Here is a 19,182-nt window from a genome sequence, read left to right as displayed (position 1 = left end):
TGTAGTGTAAACCATGCTTACTAGCCTAAGTTGCATGTTATTTTAGCCCTCCATGTTAGCACTCTTTGGCCATGCTTTGAACTAATGTTGTGCATATTTTGGGACTGCCTTGGCTCTGTTTTTCACTTCATGATCAAATAATGCTTGCTTTGCATGATTATAGTTCAATGCATTTGCCTAGTTTTGAGTTTTGGGGCTTCTTTCATACATTGAGTGCCATATTTCCATGATTCGGGACCATTGCGCATCATATTTCCGTGCTGAAAATTGCATATTTGTATGCCATCTTTTATCCCTTGCCATGCTTTGGTAGAGTGGCATTTGATGCCTTAGGTTCGGTCCTTGGTATTCGTGCATGTGTGCACGCATTTCGGTTGTCTCATTTTCATCTAATGGCCACTGATGTGAGTGTGGCCGAGGTCCACTCATGTTGGTGCAAGTCCATCATGCATTGTGTATGCCATTTTAGTCCATAGCCTTTACGTATGCTAGGTCGCATGTTAGAGCATTGTGTATGCCACGTTACATCACGTGCATTGTGTATGCCATCTTAGTCCATAGCATTGCATATGCTAGGTTACATGTTAGTCGCATTGTGTATGCCATCTCATTTGCATTGTGTTTGGGATAGGAGTTAGCCCAAGCACAGGAAACGAGGGACGTTCCGTACTCTAAGTGACGAAACGTGTCTCAATTTCCGGTTGTCGACACTCCGGATTAACCATGATGGAGTCTAGGCCTTGTTGTGTTTATACGTGCATTCATTTCACATCGAGTCGTGCAATTCGACTCCTCAGCCATCATGCATCGAGATGCGTGATTGATGGCACGAGGATCGAGGTCTACACCCCCTTGATCTTGTGCAAGGACGGGGAGTGTGGTCGTGCACACATTTGTTGAAAATGCCTTGCCATGTCTCTCTCTTGCTTTGTGTTGCAGAAAACCAGGATCCAGGGGCAGAAAGTGGTCGGCCGACCAGGTTTTCTAGCAGGTGTTTCCCAAGCCAATACCTGGTCGGCAGCCTTCCCAAGGTGGAGTTTCAGCCTTCTAGAGCTTTGTGCAAGTTTCTAAAATCAGTTGCAAACAAAGGCGAGACGAGGCATCGCGATGAAATTTTCCGACGAGGCGACTCGAGCATGCATACATCTTTCATCATTCGGAACAGAGCTGAGGCGGTCCATGAATTTACGTACTAGTTTATTGCTTTCCTAGTTAATTTGTTAATTAATTAGGGTTTTGTAATAATTAATTATTCATTCGGACTGTATTATTTATTCGGACCCTCCGAACGAGGGCACAATTGTAATAAGCGTGCGTGTGTGTAATGTATGTCTTCCAACCCCACGTCTTTCTCCCTTTTATTTATCAGCTTATGATAGTTAGATTAGGGCATGTTTCAATTAGCATACTTGTGTTCGCATGTTTGCATTCATTCATCTGTCTTGCATGCACCGGACTCGGCGCATCATACTAACTGCATTGTATTTCAATTCCGAGTTAAATACATGTTAGCTGTATCATCATCACATGCCATCTTAGAACAGCCGAGCCTATTGTAGTTGCATTTTTGCGTGTGTTGCATTAGGCATTTCAACATAGTTAGGATTCATGCATGATTTCTAATCAGCTTCTGTTTTGGCTTGGAGTACTCGGTAAGTTCTATGCTTTAGCATCCTTGCATGCGTGTGAGTGACTGCCATGATAGCATGCTTACCATGAGGCTATTTGATTATGTGATATATCTGCCTGAATGCCTGTGGGTGAAGGTTGGATTATCTGAATTGGAATAATGCATTGACTGTGAGTTTTAAGCCCACTAGCTAGTGGCAAAACCATCTTTTCTAAGCCCACCCGAAGGTGGCAAAATCTACATTTTTAGCCTACTTGCGAATAGCAAAACCGTTTTAAAAAACAAACATGAAATGTTTTGTTCCAATTCAGACGATCCAGTCTATACTTGTATGCTGTGCGCATCACATAGTAAACCTAGGCTAATAACCGGAATAAGAACACATACTGTTTTCAAAACTAGATATCATGGTTAGTAGAGGCCGATCTTTGATCAGGCGAGCGGGGGTGCTCACGAAGTGACCTTCCCCAATCATACCAAAGTTCCCGAGCCGAGGCAACTTTGGTGATGACGGACACGTGGCCTTAGACAAACGAGTCAGGGTTTCCTAAATTTCCCAAAAATAAAATATTTAGGTGGCGACTCTGTATCTGACAAAGCAGTCCATGTTTGGCACTTCTTTCAAAAAAATCTGTTTTCAAAAACGATTTGTCGGATTTGGACTCTTTGATGATTCATCGGTCTTGCATTGTACTCTGCGAGATTAGATACAGGACCGTGACTTTGAGTCCTGAGCTGTAGCGAGCCCCAAATGAACAAAACGGGATTTCCCTCCCGGGACGTTAGGGGACGTCTACAGTCCCTCTCTCACTTTCCGTAATGGAAGAGATCCACAAAATTATTTTTTGATGTCTAAGGTCCCTAAACATATCACAGAGAAATTCGACCTTACCAAATCAAAACTCATCTATCTCTCTCTCTCTCTAAACTTCTCGATTCTCAGACCTGTCCAGATCAACTCTTGTTCCTCACCCCTAACTTCATTCTCCAGCCGATTGAGCTCCACCTTCACCGGATCTGACCCGTGTAACAAATTCAAGAACTCATCCGCGTCCAAACTCGGCGGCCTTCGCGGAGCTTGCCTCCTCGAACTCTTAAACGATCCCTATACCGTCAACGATTGCCGCCGTTCTCGCCGTAACTCAGTTCCGGCGCCATCGGTGACACACTTCTCATCTCCAGAAGAGAATGACGACGAACGGTCGGCTAACGGCCCGTCGCATTGTGGACGCCATTATTTTCAGCCAAGACACGTCGAATTCGTCGATCGCAGTGTTCGCAGGTCGATCTATGTCCTCTTCATTGTGGCGAACTGTTAAGCCCGCTCCCGAAGACCCCATTCTCGGTGTCACTGAAGCTTTACCAACATTTGGCCTTCCAACAATGGCAACCTTTGGAAGAAGACAATCAGAGATCTACAGATGGAATTTTAAAGCTCAAGTAAGTCACCACCACACATGCAAAGAATTTTATTTTCGCTTTTTTGAATGTTAAACAGGTCCTGAAGTTACAGTATTTAAAAGCCCAATTTAGTTGAATAATTTGAATGGTTGAATGAATATTTCAATGGTGTTTGAGATATATAAACACTAAATTAATTGATTTTGCATATATTACTGAACTTGCATCCATTGCAGTTCTGCATAAACTAAATTTTTTATGGAGTTAGAGATATATAGACGCTAAATTAATTGATTCAGCATATAATAATTGTATTGCATCCATTGAGGTACTATATAAACTCCATCCCTTTAACAACCCAAAATTTCCTTTTCACTTCAGCTTACTGTTTGAATAAAATTCTCTGGGTTGTTAAGGGAAATTTCTCTGGTTTTGAGAAAATTTCTCTAGGTTAAAGTGAGTCTAGAGAAATTCTTTCTTGGTCAAGAGAAATTCTCTGGATTTCTCTAGTTTAAACTCAGTTTGTTTAATTTTCTCTACCTTTAATTGAGTAAAATTGGATTAGACATCCACAATATTATGTAGAATCAGAGCATTCTCATTCTGATTCAGAACATTCTCATTCTGATTCACTAAATTGAATTTCACTGATTCAATTGAAAATTCAAGAATTTCACTGAATTGAATTCAGTGAATCAGTGGACTCCATCTTAATCAGTCCAATTTTACCAAAGAATAACACTGAATTAAATTTTCTCTGGTTTGGACCAGAGAATTTCTCTGGAATAAATTGAATTTTCTCTGGGTTTGGACTAAAGAATTTCACTGGATTGAATTTTCTCTGGTTGAATTTTTTCTGGATTGATGTTGAGAGACCTTAGACATTATAAAAATATTGAGTGTCTTTTATACTATAAAATTATAATACCAGAGACCTTAAAAAAAAAAACCCCTATATTTATTGTTTAAATTGAGTTTTCATTCTCAAACTAAAATTTTCATTAGCTATGTCGAACCCACAAGTATATTTACACCCCAAATAGGAATTGTTTGAGGATGATATAAATGAGTGTATTTATTTGATACATATACTTATTTTCGTCATATTATCTCTTTATTTTTTTACATATTTTTTTACAAAAAATAAAAAAATATATTAAATAAGCAGACTTTAAACAAGACACAAATTTTTTTTTTTTCCCTCCTGAATCGTTAGAGTTGTTGATTTTTTTTGGGTTGCTGTTGGGCCTGTGGGGATCTACACGGGTCCCGTTTCGATAATCTGAACCGTCAATGTGTAGAACTTATCGATTATTATATATTTATAAAAAATCACGTTGATCAAATAGCGATAGCTATGTAATCAAATTAGTTTTGTATAAAAAAAATGAACGATGAACAAATTAACGGTTGACAGAAAACTGATTCGATGAGATATGTATCGATATCTGATCAACGTAATTTTTTACAGATATATAGCACTCGATAAATTTTACACATCGAACAATTTAAATTATCAAAATAAAATTCATAATAAATTTTTACAGACCTAACAATATCCTCTAATCCAATTCAAGACCGGAGGAAGCTGCTCCCATTTTTTATTTAGGGCAAATTGCATATACCCCTCGAGGTTTGGCTAAATTACAAATACCTCTTGAGATTTGAGAAATTATAAATTCCCCCCTGAATGCTATTTTTGCATAACAAATTAGGGGGCAATTTGTTATGAAATTTAAACCTCAGGGGGCAAATTGTTATGAAAATATAAACCTCAGGAGGCGGAATGTAATTTCCGAAACCTCAGAGAGTATCTATAATTTAGCCAAACCTCAAGAGAGGTATATGTAATTTGCCCTTTTATTTACTAGTATTATATATAATAAAAAAAAAGTGAAAAACTGACTCGTTCCTAGAATCCGGTAACCGAAGACAACACATATAAATACAAACACATACATACATACGATCTTCACTCTTCCCTTCTAAAAAAAATTAAAAAAAAATCACTCTTAACCGTCCCCCCACCACCATTCACCATCTCCATTTCATTTCAAATTCTTTCTCTTTCTTCTCTCTTTCCCTTTCTTTCTCTCTGTCTCCTCATCAAGGTTGCATTATTATTTATTAGGGTGAGAGCATTGAGGAACACTTTGGTGGTTGGGTGGTCCCCGTGAAGAGTTTTCCGGTTCATTTTCCCGGAAAATCCATTTTCGTCCACACCATAGTCATTGTTGATCCTTTTCAGGTACATAGCTGGTCTCTTTTTCCATCATTTCCTCTTTTTTCCTCCCTCATTGCACTGAAATGAAATCACTACTACTTTTGTATTTTTTAACTTTTAAACCCTACTATTTAAGATAAGGTTTTCAATTTCTAGTCATCATTTGTATTATTAGCCACAAAGCATATTTTACTCTCTCTCTCTCTCTCTCTCTCTTTCTGATTACATACATTTTTGTTCTTTAGAATCTAGTAATCAGTCGCCTAATTGCGCTACTTTGTGCCGACTATGGCTTGGCGAAATATGATCTCTTGTTGTTCTTTTCCCAATTTCAGGGGTATCTTCCAGGTTAGTTGCTTTTCTTTTTATTATTTATTATTAAATAAACTAAAGTTGTGTTTGGATCTTGAATGAGGAATTTGTGGAGAGAAAATGAACAATAAAGGGAAAAAAAAAAAAAATTTGCTTATCTTTCATTCACTTTTGAAAATACTATAGTTTATCTTTCATTCTCTTTTGAAAATACTATCTGCATGAATTAAAAATTGTTTATTATTCACTTTTAAAGTGAGTTAGTATGATCTAATCATTCTCTCAAAATATAGTGGGTTTGGTTTGAGTTTTTTGGATTAAATTTTTTGAAAATTGAGTTTTTTGGTTTTTGTATTTTTTTGATTTTATCGAACATTTTTAAAATTTAAACATTTTTTTTACTTTTTTAAATGCACCTTACTTAGATGTATCCAAAAAGTAAAAAATTTGTGAAAAAATATTTTAAAAAATTAATAAATACATAAAAATACAAAAAATGTACTGAATTCTCGTATTTTTTTTTATATTTTTGGTATTTAGTGAATTTTTAAAGGCTTTTTTCACAAAGTTTTTACTTTTTAAGTATATTTATATTAGGTATGTCTAGAAATTAAAAAAATTGCTTAAGATATTAAAAAAATTCAATAAAAACAAAAAAAATATGGAAGACAAGAAGGTAGAATTTTTTGAAAAGTGTTTTTTAAAAACTGTAACCAAGCAAAGTTTTAAGTAGTAATTTAGCTTTTCATGGAAGGATTGGACATACCATTGGATAAAAATTAAAAGAAAGGGTTTAATTTAAGTCAATTTGATTTAGCTTGTGTAGTTGGTTGATTAATAGAAGATATGGAAATGCTTTTTTTCCGGAGTGTAATTTTAATCAGCACAAAGTACCCAAAACTTGAAGTGACAGAAAATTCTTTGTTCCCGTATTTCTCTGCCCCTCTGTCTCAATACACTTCATGTCTCGAGGTTTTTGTGTCTAGAGATTCTCATAGGCATTGAGGCAAAAGAACAGAGGGATTTCGGGTGGTCTACCATAAATCATGACCTGAACTCCAATCATCAGAGTTTGATCTTTTTGCGTGTTGATCTGTGATACTCCTTAACACAAGGGCTACAGTTTGACTTGGTTTAGGGGGAATTTTGAGTTTCCCTACAACCATCTTGTTAAATTAAGTGACTTTGAATGCCTAATATGATTCTGACTAGTTAAGCCATTCAAACAAACCCAGGACTAAGTCTGAACGGTTGTCATGTGAATTGATCTAGTGGGTAAAACCCTGATGATCAGTGTGCAACTGTGATCAGATAATTTCTTGTACCAATAGTAAAAGACAAAACATGCCATTTATATGGTGGAAATATTGGTTTATTTTAGTGTTTTGTTTTCGTGTTGATAAAAGTGGAGCCTACTATATTTCTATGGGATTAGATATTTGAGGACTAGTCTGAAATTATTATTATTATTATTGTTGATATGGGAAGAAAGGTTTGGTCAGATTTTAAAGTATAAAATTTTTAGATTCATAACTTTCTTAGATATAGGAGAAAAGTAGTGTCACCTACTGCTTGCTTGAACTATTCCAAATTGAAATTTCAGGCTGCTATTTCTACGGTTGTGACTTGCATGAAATTGACTGCAATCTTTTGTTCACAAAACCTATATTATGTCTCCCTGTCTCAATGCACTACCAGTTGCACGTGACACATGTTCGTTCAAATAAGAGTGTATTGAGACGGGACAAAAATTTTGGAAAAAGAGAATTGCATGCCCGTGAAAATCTATATATAGTTATTACAATTTATCACAACAGAATTCCTTTCCTGGAAAATTGTGAATTGCTTAATACATTGGTAGCTTCACGTATCAAATACATAGCAGTGATCTCGTCATGCTTGAAAAAGTGGTGAAAGTAATTTGTGTGATTGATATTCAAGAGGTTAATTAGCACAGAAGATGAGACAACTTCACAAAAAAAAATTCCCATTAAGCTGTTGGTCTTTTCAATGAACTTGTTTAATGTAATGAAAATTCAATACTTATGTTTTTGGTATTTTTGGGAAGAAATAATGTCCTGGGAAACAATACTATTGTTTATATCATAATGACTGTTGTTCGTGTTACCAAACTCTTCCAGACCCTACTGTAAGCGGGAGCTTTGTTCACTGCTACAACCTTTTTTTCATTTTTTTTTTATGTCAGCAGGGTAGAATGAGCGAGGCAGAGCTTGGTGCACACACCGTTAAGTCTCATGGAGCCTCAGTTGCAAGGAATCACAGGCATGATTGGCTTATATTGCTGCTTCTTGTGGTCACAGAGATCATACTATATATGATAAACCCATTTTACCGCTTTGTTGGGGAGGAAATGATGGTTGACCTCAAATTACCATTGAAGCCGAATACTGTGCCTGTGTGGGCTGTTCCTGTGAGTGTCTCTTTTTTTGATTTATTAAATTTGAAATCGTGTGTCTTTCTAATTTCAATTATATAATTGGGATCTTTCGTATTTGGTTTACTACTATCCTTTACAATTTGGCTTCATATTTATCAACGTGTTTACCTTGATCTTATTTAGTGAAATGATGCTGATATCATTCAACGAAGAAGAATTATAATATTTAAGATCCAACAAGATCAATTTGATTTTTTAGATGAACAATTTGAAATTTTAATAGAAGAACATTAAGTTGAAAAAAAAAAAAAGAAAGAAAAAAGAAGCAACGGACCATTTAAAGGTTTTTTGATTTGATCTTAAAAGTGAAACTTTTTCTAAATATGCTAATAAGCATATTCTTTATTAGATATATTGCACATGCAATACTCTCTCTCTTTGTGTACACATATATGATATACATATACATGTCTCTTGGAATTCTAAATGAGATTAACAATCGATTTACTAGATATTGAGTAGCAATTGAAACAAATATATTACACTTTTAATAAAAATTAAATGAAATCCAAAAAGGCAAATTCATGTAGAGAATGAGAAGAGGACAATTTCAATTTTTATTTGGCACATGTTGATTTTTTGAAAGAAAGTACAACTGATGAAAACTTCTTTTCTTGATGCTCAGATGTATTCAATATTGTTGCCTATCGTCATTTTCCTTTTCTTCTATATTCGCCGGAACGATGTCTATGATCTCCACCACAGCATATTAGGTAATTATATTTGATGCATTTTAATTTCAATTTGGGAACCCTTTTCTTGCTATTGGCTGATTAGGAAGTGTCTAGTTTGATGCATGACTTGTACATACTTATTAAGTGCAGGCCTCTTGTTTGCTGTCTTGATTACTGGGGTCCTCACTGATGCAATAAAAGATGCAGTTGGCCGGCCTCGACCTGATTTCTTTTGGCGTTGCTTTCCAGATGGAATTCCTGTATGTAGAGTGTTAGATTTATTTTGTGTCCGTCAATCTAGTCTTGCATACCTTCCTTACGTATTTTTGTTTTGTCTCCCCTCCAGAAATATGATGATAAGTGGGGTAATGTCATATGTCATGGTAACCCTAGCGATATTAAAGAAGGATACAAGAGCTTTCCGAGTGGCCATACTTCATGTAAGCAACACTTCCTACTTATATGCTTGAATTTTTATCTTAATCCAAATGTGTAACAAGTGAGAAGAAGACATGTTGCTTGCTATATTTAATTTTTATTATGCATCTTGTAAATATATAATCTTAATGAATATTTCATTTTATTACGAACTTTAGAGGCTTAAATGGTATAATTTTAGTGGCATTAGGATATTATCAATGTTAGGTATGATTAATTTTAGACAATAGCTGTGTGTTTAGGGTTTATGAGGCGTCTATGTATAGGCCATATTGGTGTAAAATGAAATTAGATTCAAAGAATGAATAAAATTTGGGAATATTTGAAAGAGAGATGAAAGAGTTTCTGTATCCTACTTCCTCTTCCTCATCTCTAGCTTTCTCAACTTTGTTATATCCTTCTCTCTGTCGTGCGCGCACACACACATTATTGTCTCCTATTTTTCTTTCTTTTTTGGTTCCTCTCCTTTTTCTTCTTTTTCTTCCTCAATATCTTCTCTCTACATTCTTTTTACTCCTAATTTCTTTCTTTCCTTCCTTTCATTTCTTCAATCTCTCTAATAATATAGAAAACAAATCAACAGATTATTATTGCTCAATGCCTGTTCCTCATGAAATCCAGGATTTTTCAGAGTTGGAGTTATGAAATTAATTTGGATTTATGAATTAGAATTTTTTGAAAATGAGTTATGCTACTCTTTCAGCCAGCAGTTTCTCAACATTTATCTTTTGGATAGCAAAATCAAAGTAATTTTTTTGACTCTTGAAAGTAGTGTTTATATCTCTACTATGCTAGACAAAAATACCTAATTAGATTTCAAATGTTCTCATTCATTTAATAGTAGTTTATAAACATTTCTTTTTGGTTGAACTTATATGTGTGCCATCCTCCCCCCCCCCCCCCCCAAAAAAAAAAAAAAAGAGACTTATAGATGTGTTTCCTTGAATTTTCTTACTGTTGAGTTGGGGGCCGAAAATGTGCTTAATTATGTATGTTGAAAAACCTGTAACATGTGTACATCCATTTATCTGACGATATTCACAACCCTTTTGCAGGGTCCTTTGCAGGTCTGGGATTTTTATCATGGTACTTAGCTGGGAAAATCCAAGCATTTGATCGCAGAGGGCATATATCAAAACTATGCATTGTTTTTTTCCCTCTCCTCCTTGCATCTCTGGTTGGCGTTTCTCGGGTGGATGACTATTGGCACCATTGGCCCGATGTGTTTGCTGCAGCTCTCATAGGTTTGTTCTTTGGCTGGTAATCATTCAATAGCAGAGCAAATTGAATCATATCTGCGATTCAGTGTCTTATGTTAAAATCTGTATAATTTATTATTGCAGGCCTTGTTGTCGCAACATTTTGTTATCTACAGTTCTTCCCACTTCCAAATGATACTAATGGTAACTTCACTTTTCTTTTTGGTTATCTCTTTGTTAGTAATTTAATTTTTCTTTTCTTTTCACTTTTCAATGAACCTTATAATCTCTTTGTTAGTAATTTAATTTTTCTTTTCTTTTCCTTTTCAATGAACCTTATAATTTTTATGTCCTGCAATGCCTGTAAAAGCTTTGGAAAAAATATAAATAAATGTGTTACCATGAATCTAGACTTTCTTTCCTTCTTTCTAATTTCCTTTTCTTTTTTTTAATAGCGGGGTAGGAAATTTATCTTAGGAATTCTTGTGGGGAACTCATGGAATTTATAAATTTTCTAATATAAAACTTGAATTTAAACATTCTAGAGCGGCATTTCTTTTTGCATTTCCAATCAGATATTGAAAGGAGATGAGAACTATTAGATTGTCTATCAATGTTGTTGCTACTTGTGTGATCATTTCGTGTGAACCCTTGATCAAATAAAAAGTTTTCTGATGTGGGAATTTTTCTTTTTATTGATTAATTGATTATAACACAACTGAAATTTAATGGTTACATTTTATTTTATTTTAAATTTCAGGATGGGGACCATATGCATATTTCCGAGCATTAGAGGAGGTGAATGAGAACCCGCAACTCGGCCATCCTGTGAATGGCCCTCAAGTTTTGAATCTGAATCAGCAACAAATGGGTCGACATAGCGATGCATTTATCCCTGTAAGCAGCTCATCAATTGATATAGAATCTGGGAAAAAGTAATTTGTATGTCTTGGGAATAATTTTAGGTGTGGTTTGTTTGTTCTAGCTAAATTGGGAGGCCCTTGTGAATATTTTGTTTGGAAAGTCTGTATCAACAGTGCATTTAGCAGTGTAGAGGTAGGCATGTTCATGGTAGCTGCTGAATAAGAATGATTGTAGAGAACATTGATTTCAATTGGGTGAATTTCATTGTTCGTCCAAGAAATCAAAGTATATTTTAATCTAGATTGTGATGAGTTGTTTGGTGTAGTTTATGAAGCTATTTATAGTTTTTTTTTTTTTTTTTTTTTTTTTTATAAATTTTTTGTGTTTGTTGTTGTTTCTACTTACAGTTCATAAGGTATAAATAACTTAAATAAATTGAAAAAATTGATTATTGAGAAGTAGAAGGAGAAATGTTTTTAGCTTCTGTTTTTCAATTGTTAATTTCGGCTTACTAGAAGTTACACCAAATAGACATAATAGAATCAAAACATAATAGGTTTAACTCATATCACACCAGTTTAAATCTACAAAATAAAATCAAATTCTTAACATTTTTTTATAAATATTTTTCACTCTATATTTTCTTTTTTCTTTTTTATGAACAGTGGACCATCCCACATGCCCACCCACCATTTATTGCTTATTGATTTAACATTGTTTAGGTGAACATCTTTTGCTCCATGTTAGGTGGTTTTTGTTTTTTGGGTTAAGCCATGTTAGGTGGTTTGGTGATATGGGGGACTTCGTGGGCCATATCTTTCCCTTCGTTATAGTTCTGATTCAGTGACTAAGGTAGTCACAGCTATGAGGAACGGGTGCTTATTGGGCTCCTATTGTCAAAAATTAGCTTAGGATATGCCTCTTGTATACCTGTATGTTTCATTATTTTATTTTATGACTTAATTATCAAAAAAAAATCATTGTTGTGTTTAAAATTGATGATAGGTTAGACAATATAAATTAGGGAAAATGAGTCTAAAGTCCCTCTCCCATTTTTAGTAATGGAAGACATTCACAATATTATTTTTTGATGTCTAAGGTTTCTCCCATCTGTCACAGAGAAATTCAGCCCCGTTGATTGTTGTTTCTTTTCTTAAGCTTATTTGCCTTTGTTATTCCAATCCCACCACTATCTCCCTCTATCCTCTCTCTCTCTCTCTCTCTCTCTCTCTCTCTAATGGCCAATTTCAAACCCTAATCTCTCCCTTCCTGATTAGTGATGGCGACATCGGCCTTCAAATCAACCACGAAGAGAATGCCAATCAGCTCTCCATCAAATGCCGCCGCTAAATCCGGTTCCTCCACCAAACCTTACCGCCGCTCAAGGAGTCTCAGTCGCTTCTCCCGGCTCCTTCCGAACCCCCCTGAATTTGCCGACACTCCGAGAGGAAGATTCGTCAATCATCACAAGAGTAGGTGATGATGACGATGATGAGGATGACGATGAAAGCATATAGTAAATGGTTGTCAATGAAGCTTTTGTAGTTGTAGGGCAAATTGGCTCTTTGATCAACTTAACTAAAGCATCCATGGCTCCTTCAATCTCTTCCAAAGCATCTACCTTGTGTTGTTGATCTGCTGTTGACGATGATAGAGACTCTTTCAGCACCAAAACTGCGTTACGTCGTCCCGATAAGTCTCTTCCATGCTTTAAAATCCAAACAATGCAATTCAAAGATACACATGAGCCAAGATGAAACTTGGCATTTTCATCAAGTGGAAGCATCAATGTCAAAGCTGACAATATTTCCTCCAAAACTGCAATGTTTTTATGAAAAGACCTTTTAGAGAAAGCCTCAAACATGGTAGATAGAACACAACCCGTACCATTTTAATATATATATATAGGTTGCTATTATTACTTATTCACTCAATGAAATGATCTTCTCTCTCTGTTTTGAACTGAAATTTATCTGGATTGATCAAGAGAAATTTTCTGGTTTGAATTGAAATTTCTCTAGGTTGGTCTAGAGAAATTCTCTGGGTTAAATTGAATTTTCTATGAATTGGTCCAGAGAAATTTTATAGTTTGAACTGAAATTTTTTTGGGTTGATCCAGAGAAATTCTCTGGTTTGGCTTGAACTAGTCCTCAATATTGTCCAGAGAAATTTGGCATTTTCTCTGTGAATTTTCTCTGAGAAATTCTCTGAGAGGTCAAGAGAAATAGAGAAACCTCCCAGAGAAATTCTAGTTCTCTGGAGAGAAATTCTTTCAGAGGTCTAGAGAAATTCTGGGAAGAAATTTCTCTGGATGAAATTTCTCTGAAAAGTCCAGAGTAATTCTCTGGATCAAATTTCTCTGGATCAAATTGAGGGACCTTAGACATTATGAAAATATTTGATGTATTTTATAGTATAAAATCTTAATACCAGGGACCTTAAAAAAAAAAAACCCATAAATTATTTAAATGCACGATTTAGAGTTCTAAACCCAAAAAAAGAAAAAATTAATTTAAAAGTTGAGAAAAATATTTTTTTGATAAACTGTAGGTCCAAGATGGGAGTCTATTCCCATTGCGAAGTCAATTTCCATGGGCAAAAACAAGTGGCGTTTAATAATGTTGGGGAAATTAATCAGCACTGAATTGACTGAAAAATTATTAGATCCTTTTAGATTGGCAAGTGACGTTGTCTAATTTTTGACAACGTACACGAGTACTGAGTGAATTATTCTTCTTATCCTTTGAATTATTTAATAAATACGAGTTAACATGTCTGATTTATAAAAAGTCTCACTACATATTTTAAAATTTCACGTAATATATGTCGCATAATATTCAAAAAGGTCTACGCTTGAAATGACAATACAAATTTAATGACCATGAAGATGCTAAGCATCAAAGGGAAGCTTGCACTGCAGAGGACATGCTTTTGAAACTTCATTATCATGTCTCTTTTTGACAATAAATTTTAGAAGAAAATATATTTATGGCTTTATAATGCGCTTTTTTTAGTCACTTTCATCTTTCTAATTTAATTTTGTCAATTTTATTCTCAAAATGCTTTAATTTGAATCAAATTAATCCAATTACAAATGATCATTTAAATAGTTAATGGAGTAGTTATGAAATAAATATATGATCCCTAAAGCATGTTTAATCCTCAAATTTTAATTTTGTCTCATCAATTAACACTATAAAATTATGTTTAAGAATAAAATTGACAAAATTAAAAATAAAAATTAGCGATTAAAGTGATATAAAATTTATAGGGTAAATTACAAATACACCTCTTGAGATTTGATTAAAATATGAATCGTCCCATGTCGTTTTGAAAATTACATTCCACCCCCTGAGGTTTCTAATTTCGTAACAAATTGCCCCTTTTATTAATAAATCATCAAATCAATTAACAGTTTTTAATGATATTAAAAATATGTTTCAAGTAATAATTTAGGTAATTTTATTATTGTAAAGGATAGCAATTATGAAATTTATTTATTTTTAGTTAATTCTGTTAAATAAAAAATTCTAATAAAGTGGTATTTGTAATTTTTCAAACCACATGAGATAATCTGTATTTTAAGCAAATCTCAGGAGGTGTATTTATAATTTATACAAATTTATACTTTATAGATCATAAGTATATGTGACTATTATTCCAGTTAATGATTTATATGATTTATTTGAAATGTTAGCAGTTCAACTCAAATTAAAAATGTTACAGGCGAAATCAACACATTCAAAATTTAGAGAACAAAGGTGATTGGAGCTTCTATTTGCATACTATTATTTCTCTCATCAAACACCATTACTCAGTATTCTTTTTTTTTTTGGCTCTTTAAGAGAGAGCCTTCCTCTCCCTCCGTTTCTTATCCTATGATTTTTTCTTTTTTACTTTCTTATTCAATACCATGCTAGTCACTACAGCTCCTCCCGTCTCCATCATCGACTTATTACTGTGTAAGCTTTTAGATCTAGACTCAGATCTAATTCATGACCATATCCGACGGTGCTAAATGTGCTTTTATATGTCAAGCGATCACTTCAGATTTATTATTCTTCCTCTAACACTAACCTTAAAGCTATCACCCGTTGTCGCCCTCTTTTGCCATTAGTGTTGTCTTCTTAACCTCATTGCCGGGAAAATTCTATTTCCACACACCAAATTATCTATGTGTACATCTTTTCTCAATCCACAAATTTAATAATTTAATTTTCACTTCTTTATCTCAATCCACACACTTCACATTCCAAATATACCCTCTCTTTCTTTGTGCGCATCCTCTCCTTCCATCCTTTCTCACTCCAAAAATCTTAACCCTAACTACACCAGCTACCGGCAACGGCGGCAGCGACGACATCAACCACCGCCCCTTCATAGACGAGGTTAATCATGGTGGGTTGTTGTTGGGTGATCAATCATTGAGTTTCAAGACTTATGATGTGCGTTATTCAGAGTGTTCGATTTGTTCATTCGCCATTTCGAGGGCAACTACTTCATATACTTCTAGGTACTTGTTTGATAACTATACTTTGATTGTTAATGAGTAATTGGATTCAAAGCGTTTGCATCAGATATTATCAGAATCGACCAATGAGTTCAGGAGGTTGGCAGGGTTTTCGGAAGAGGATTTTGGGAGGGTTCTTCCTGTTTATGTTTTCGATTTTGACTTCAACACAATACTGTTGCTTGATCGGTATCATCAATCTGTTGCATTTAAAGATATGGTTGTTGCAGTCAAGACAAAGAATACTCAAACTGTGAGCGATTATAGTTGTAATGGTTGTCATGTGTTTACACAAACTCGGGAGCTTGAGAGACCACTTGTCGGTTCGATTTTACAAAGTATGTGGGGGAGTTTCACTGACTCATCTATTGTGGAGCCCTAGGCACAACAGCAGTTTGGTGGAAAATGCTGTGTATGGTTGATGTTTGGCCATGGGAGGCGCTGTCCGGCGGTGGCCGGCGATGAAGTGGCTGGTGAGATGGTGGTGGGTGAGATGTATATAGAGAAATTGTGAGATGTGTGGGTGAGCTGGTGGTGGGTGAGATGGTAATTTTGTTAAAGGATAAAATTGTGATTCTAAAAAAATTCATTAAGTGTGTGGAGTAAGAAAACTTGGTGTGTGAAAATAGAATTTCCCCTCATTGCCTCATCGCACCATTTTCCCAATTCCCTCTATTTCCCATCAGCCCCTTTTCTAAACCTTAACACCATGACCTGTCACTACTATTACTACGATCTAACTACCTTAGGTCTAGGATTTTTAGAAGAAAGAAAACCACATTAGATCTAGGGTTTTAGATAAAAGAAGAATAAGACTGGTGGTGGGAGAGTTACGGTAGTTCTAGGGAGAGAGGAATGGTGGCGGGTGGTAAGAAGGGGATTGCAAGAGAAAGCAATGCTGGGGGCCAGTCTTTAATGGTAGTTTACTCGAGGGACAAAATTGTAATAAAAAAAATAAAAATAATGTGTGTTGAGAAAATATTTATATTGTGTAAATAGAACTACCCTAAAGTGATAGGAACACATTTTTATGGAAGATAGAAGTTTTTTTCAAAGGCCAGGCTTCTCTCTAGTCCGAGATTGGACAAAGCATGCCATTGGGCCCATGGAAACCCACCACGGGTCATGTTTTGATAATCCGAACCGTCAACATATAGAACTCGTTAAGTACTTTATCTTTATTAAAAATTACGTTGATCAGATATCGATAGGTACTTGATCGAATCAGATTTCTATCAACTGTAAATATAATTTTCAAAATAAATTGTTGACAAGAATCTGATTTAATTAAGTAACTATCGATATCTAACTATACATTGAACAATTTGAATTATTGAAACAGGACCCGTGGTAGGCCCCCCAAGCCCAACATCACTGTCCAGTTTGGAGACAAGCTTGACCCTTTTTCTGATTCACTCATAGGTTTGTAGCCCAAATTAAGTTGCATCTATCTATATATTATATAAGAAAAATGATCTTTTTAACCCATAAATTTTGTGGAAGTTCCAATATCCTAATATTAATTTCTTAATTTTCTGATTAAAAAAAAAAACTTTCCCTCCTTTGCTCACTGCTACCCATTAACCTAAACCTTATCACAACAGCCTAAAGATTATTAACAAAAGGGTCTTTTTAACCTATAAGCAAGGTTTTGAAAAGCGGTTGCGGTCACCGTAACGGTAGCGGTGGCATGGTTGCGGTTGCGGGTGTAAAGGCTGTAACGTAACAGTTGCGGTAATCGGAACCGTGAATTTTTTTATTTTTCACACAATTTGAAAAAAACTTACCGATACACATATGTTTTTTCCAAAATCATATTTATTGGGTTTTAAAATAAATTTTGATCAATTTTTGTTAATTTTTAAGTATGATCCAATATATTTCATATTTTTAAATCACTACCAGCTGAGTTTTTTACATTTTATTTTAATAATTAATGACTATATGTCAGAAATCCATATTACAAGTTGTGGCAAAATTTTCTTCAAAACTTGGCATATATAAAATATGTATTAATATATAATTATAGGTGTTATGTTTTCTAGATATTTTACAAAAAATCAATTACTAACTAAAAAGAGAATAAATAAGAGTCTAAATATATATATATACATATATATATATTTTTTAATCAAGCCAAATACATAATGATTACACTTATTATTATTATTATTATTATTTATTTTTTTTCAAACAAAGATTACATGGTTGAGTGAAGTTCTCCCTGCAAGATGTATCGGCAACATCATCTTCAACAAGTCAATAACAGATTCTTCATCTTCCCTCTTCTCTCTCTCTCTCTCTCTATCTTTTACTTCTCCATTTTCTCTCTTCATCTTCCCTCTTCTCTCTCTATCCCTCTTCTCACCTTTTCAGTATTTTTTTCTCTCGAAAGAAGCTATTTGGAACCATTACATAACAGTGCATAATGGGTTGTTATGGCCGCCACACTTGTGAATCTCAATCACACTGCAATCGTTACGTAACGACGCATTTTGAAACCTTGAAATAAATTCACATAAGATTTTTTTCTTTAGATTTGGATCACTTGAGTATTTGTTCTTTTTTTGCAAGCTTTTATTTATTTTTTTGGAAAAGAAAGTTATTCAGAATATTATAAAGGGTGTAACGGTATGTAACAGACAGTTACGGTACCGCTACGGCCGTTACGTAACACCGAAACGGCGTTACACATGTGAATTTCCATCACACCGCTATAGCGGCCGTAACGGGTGGCGGTAACCACCACAACCGTTACGTAACGGCGTTACGTAACGGTTACGGCCGCTTTTTAAAACCTTGCCTATAAGCCTTGTGGAAGTTCCAATATTTTAATCTTAATTTCTTAATTTTTTGATTAAAAAAAAAAAAAAACTTTCCCGCCCTTGCCCATTGCTACCTATTAACCTAAACCCTATCATAGTAGCCTAAAGATTATTAACCTAAACCCTATCACAGCAGCCTAAAGTTTGGGAGAGAGAGAATACATAGCAGCCTTACGCAGCAGTTTGGGAGAGAGAGTAAGACAGAATCTTGAAAGAAAAATATTTCAAAGTCTGTAAGTAAATCATTTATTTTTTTAATATGGAGATCATATTTTTAAGTTGATTAAGAATTATTGTATTCATTAGGTTCACATAAAGTACTAACTATAGATGATGATTGGATTGTATTTTGTGATTGTGATTATTTTTCAATATTTTATTTTTAATCTATGTTTTTTGAAAAAAATAAAAATAGATTGTATTTATTAGGTTTACATAAAGTACGTATTACTGATGATGATGAATAGATTGTATCCATTTCTCATTGTATTTTTTTTTATATTTTATGATTGAGTTTTTAGCTCACTATATTTTTTGAATAGAAAATAATTATATTTTTTAATTACCAGTTGATTTCACTGCTTTTTTTTTTTTTATGAGCAAAAATGTGATTATGTTTTTTTACACTCTGTTTTGATTACATGGTG

The 19,182-nt window shown here is 34.4% G+C and overlaps 1 protein-coding gene across 4 annotated transcripts; it reads left to right on the top strand.

Moving 5' to 3' along the window:
- The first annotated feature begins 4,939 nt into the window (after nt 1–4,939).
- Nucleotides 4,940–11,524, top strand: LOC114293158 (lipid phosphate phosphatase 2). Of its 4 annotated transcripts, none has more exons than XM_028237187.2 (9): nt 4,940–5,279; nt 5,501–5,603; nt 7,774–7,998; nt 8,651–8,738; nt 8,850–8,959; nt 9,046–9,139; nt 10,193–10,381; nt 10,481–10,540; nt 11,097–11,524. In XM_028237187.2, the coding sequence occupies exons 2-9, from the start codon at nt 5,544–5,546 to the stop codon at nt 11,273–11,275; spliced, it is 1,005 nt and encodes a 334-aa protein (XP_028092988.2). In that variant the 5' UTR covers nt 4,940–5,279; nt 5,501–5,543; the 3' UTR covers nt 11,276–11,524. The 4 variants fall into 4 exon arrangements, with proteins under 4 accessions (XP_028092988.2, XP_028092993.2, XP_082748685.1 ...); XM_028237190.2 differs by having other exon boundaries at nt 4,947–5,279; nt 7,777–7,998; XM_028237192.2 differs by lacking the exon at nt 5,501–5,603 and having other exon boundaries at nt 7,777–7,998.
- The last annotated feature ends 7,658 nt before the right edge of the window (nt 11,525–19,182 follow it).

Source organism: Camellia sinensis, chromosome 10, assembly GCF_055761805.1.
Source record: "Camellia sinensis isolate YWXY chromosome 10, ASM5576180v1, whole genome shotgun sequence".
NCBI lineage: Eukaryota > Viridiplantae > Streptophyta > Magnoliopsida > Ericales > Theaceae > Camellia > Camellia sinensis.
Note: the sequence above shows the minus strand (reverse complement) of the source record. Positions and strands in the feature narration are given on the sequence as shown.

Bases quoted from the DNA above. Each gene is read 5' to 3' on its own strand.
- LOC114293158 (XM_028237187.2), top strand. From the start codon at position 5,544: ATGGCTTGGCGAAATATGATCTCTTGTTGTTCTTTTCCCAATTTCAGG. The intron at 9,140-10,192 runs GTAAGCAACACT...ACCCTTTTGCAG, and splicing joins TCCGAGTGGCCATACTTCAT to GGTCCTTTGCAGGTCTGGGA. The intron at 10,541-11,096 runs GTAACTTCACTT...TTTAAATTTCAG, and splicing joins ACTTCCAAATGATACTAATG to GATGGGGACCATATGCATAT.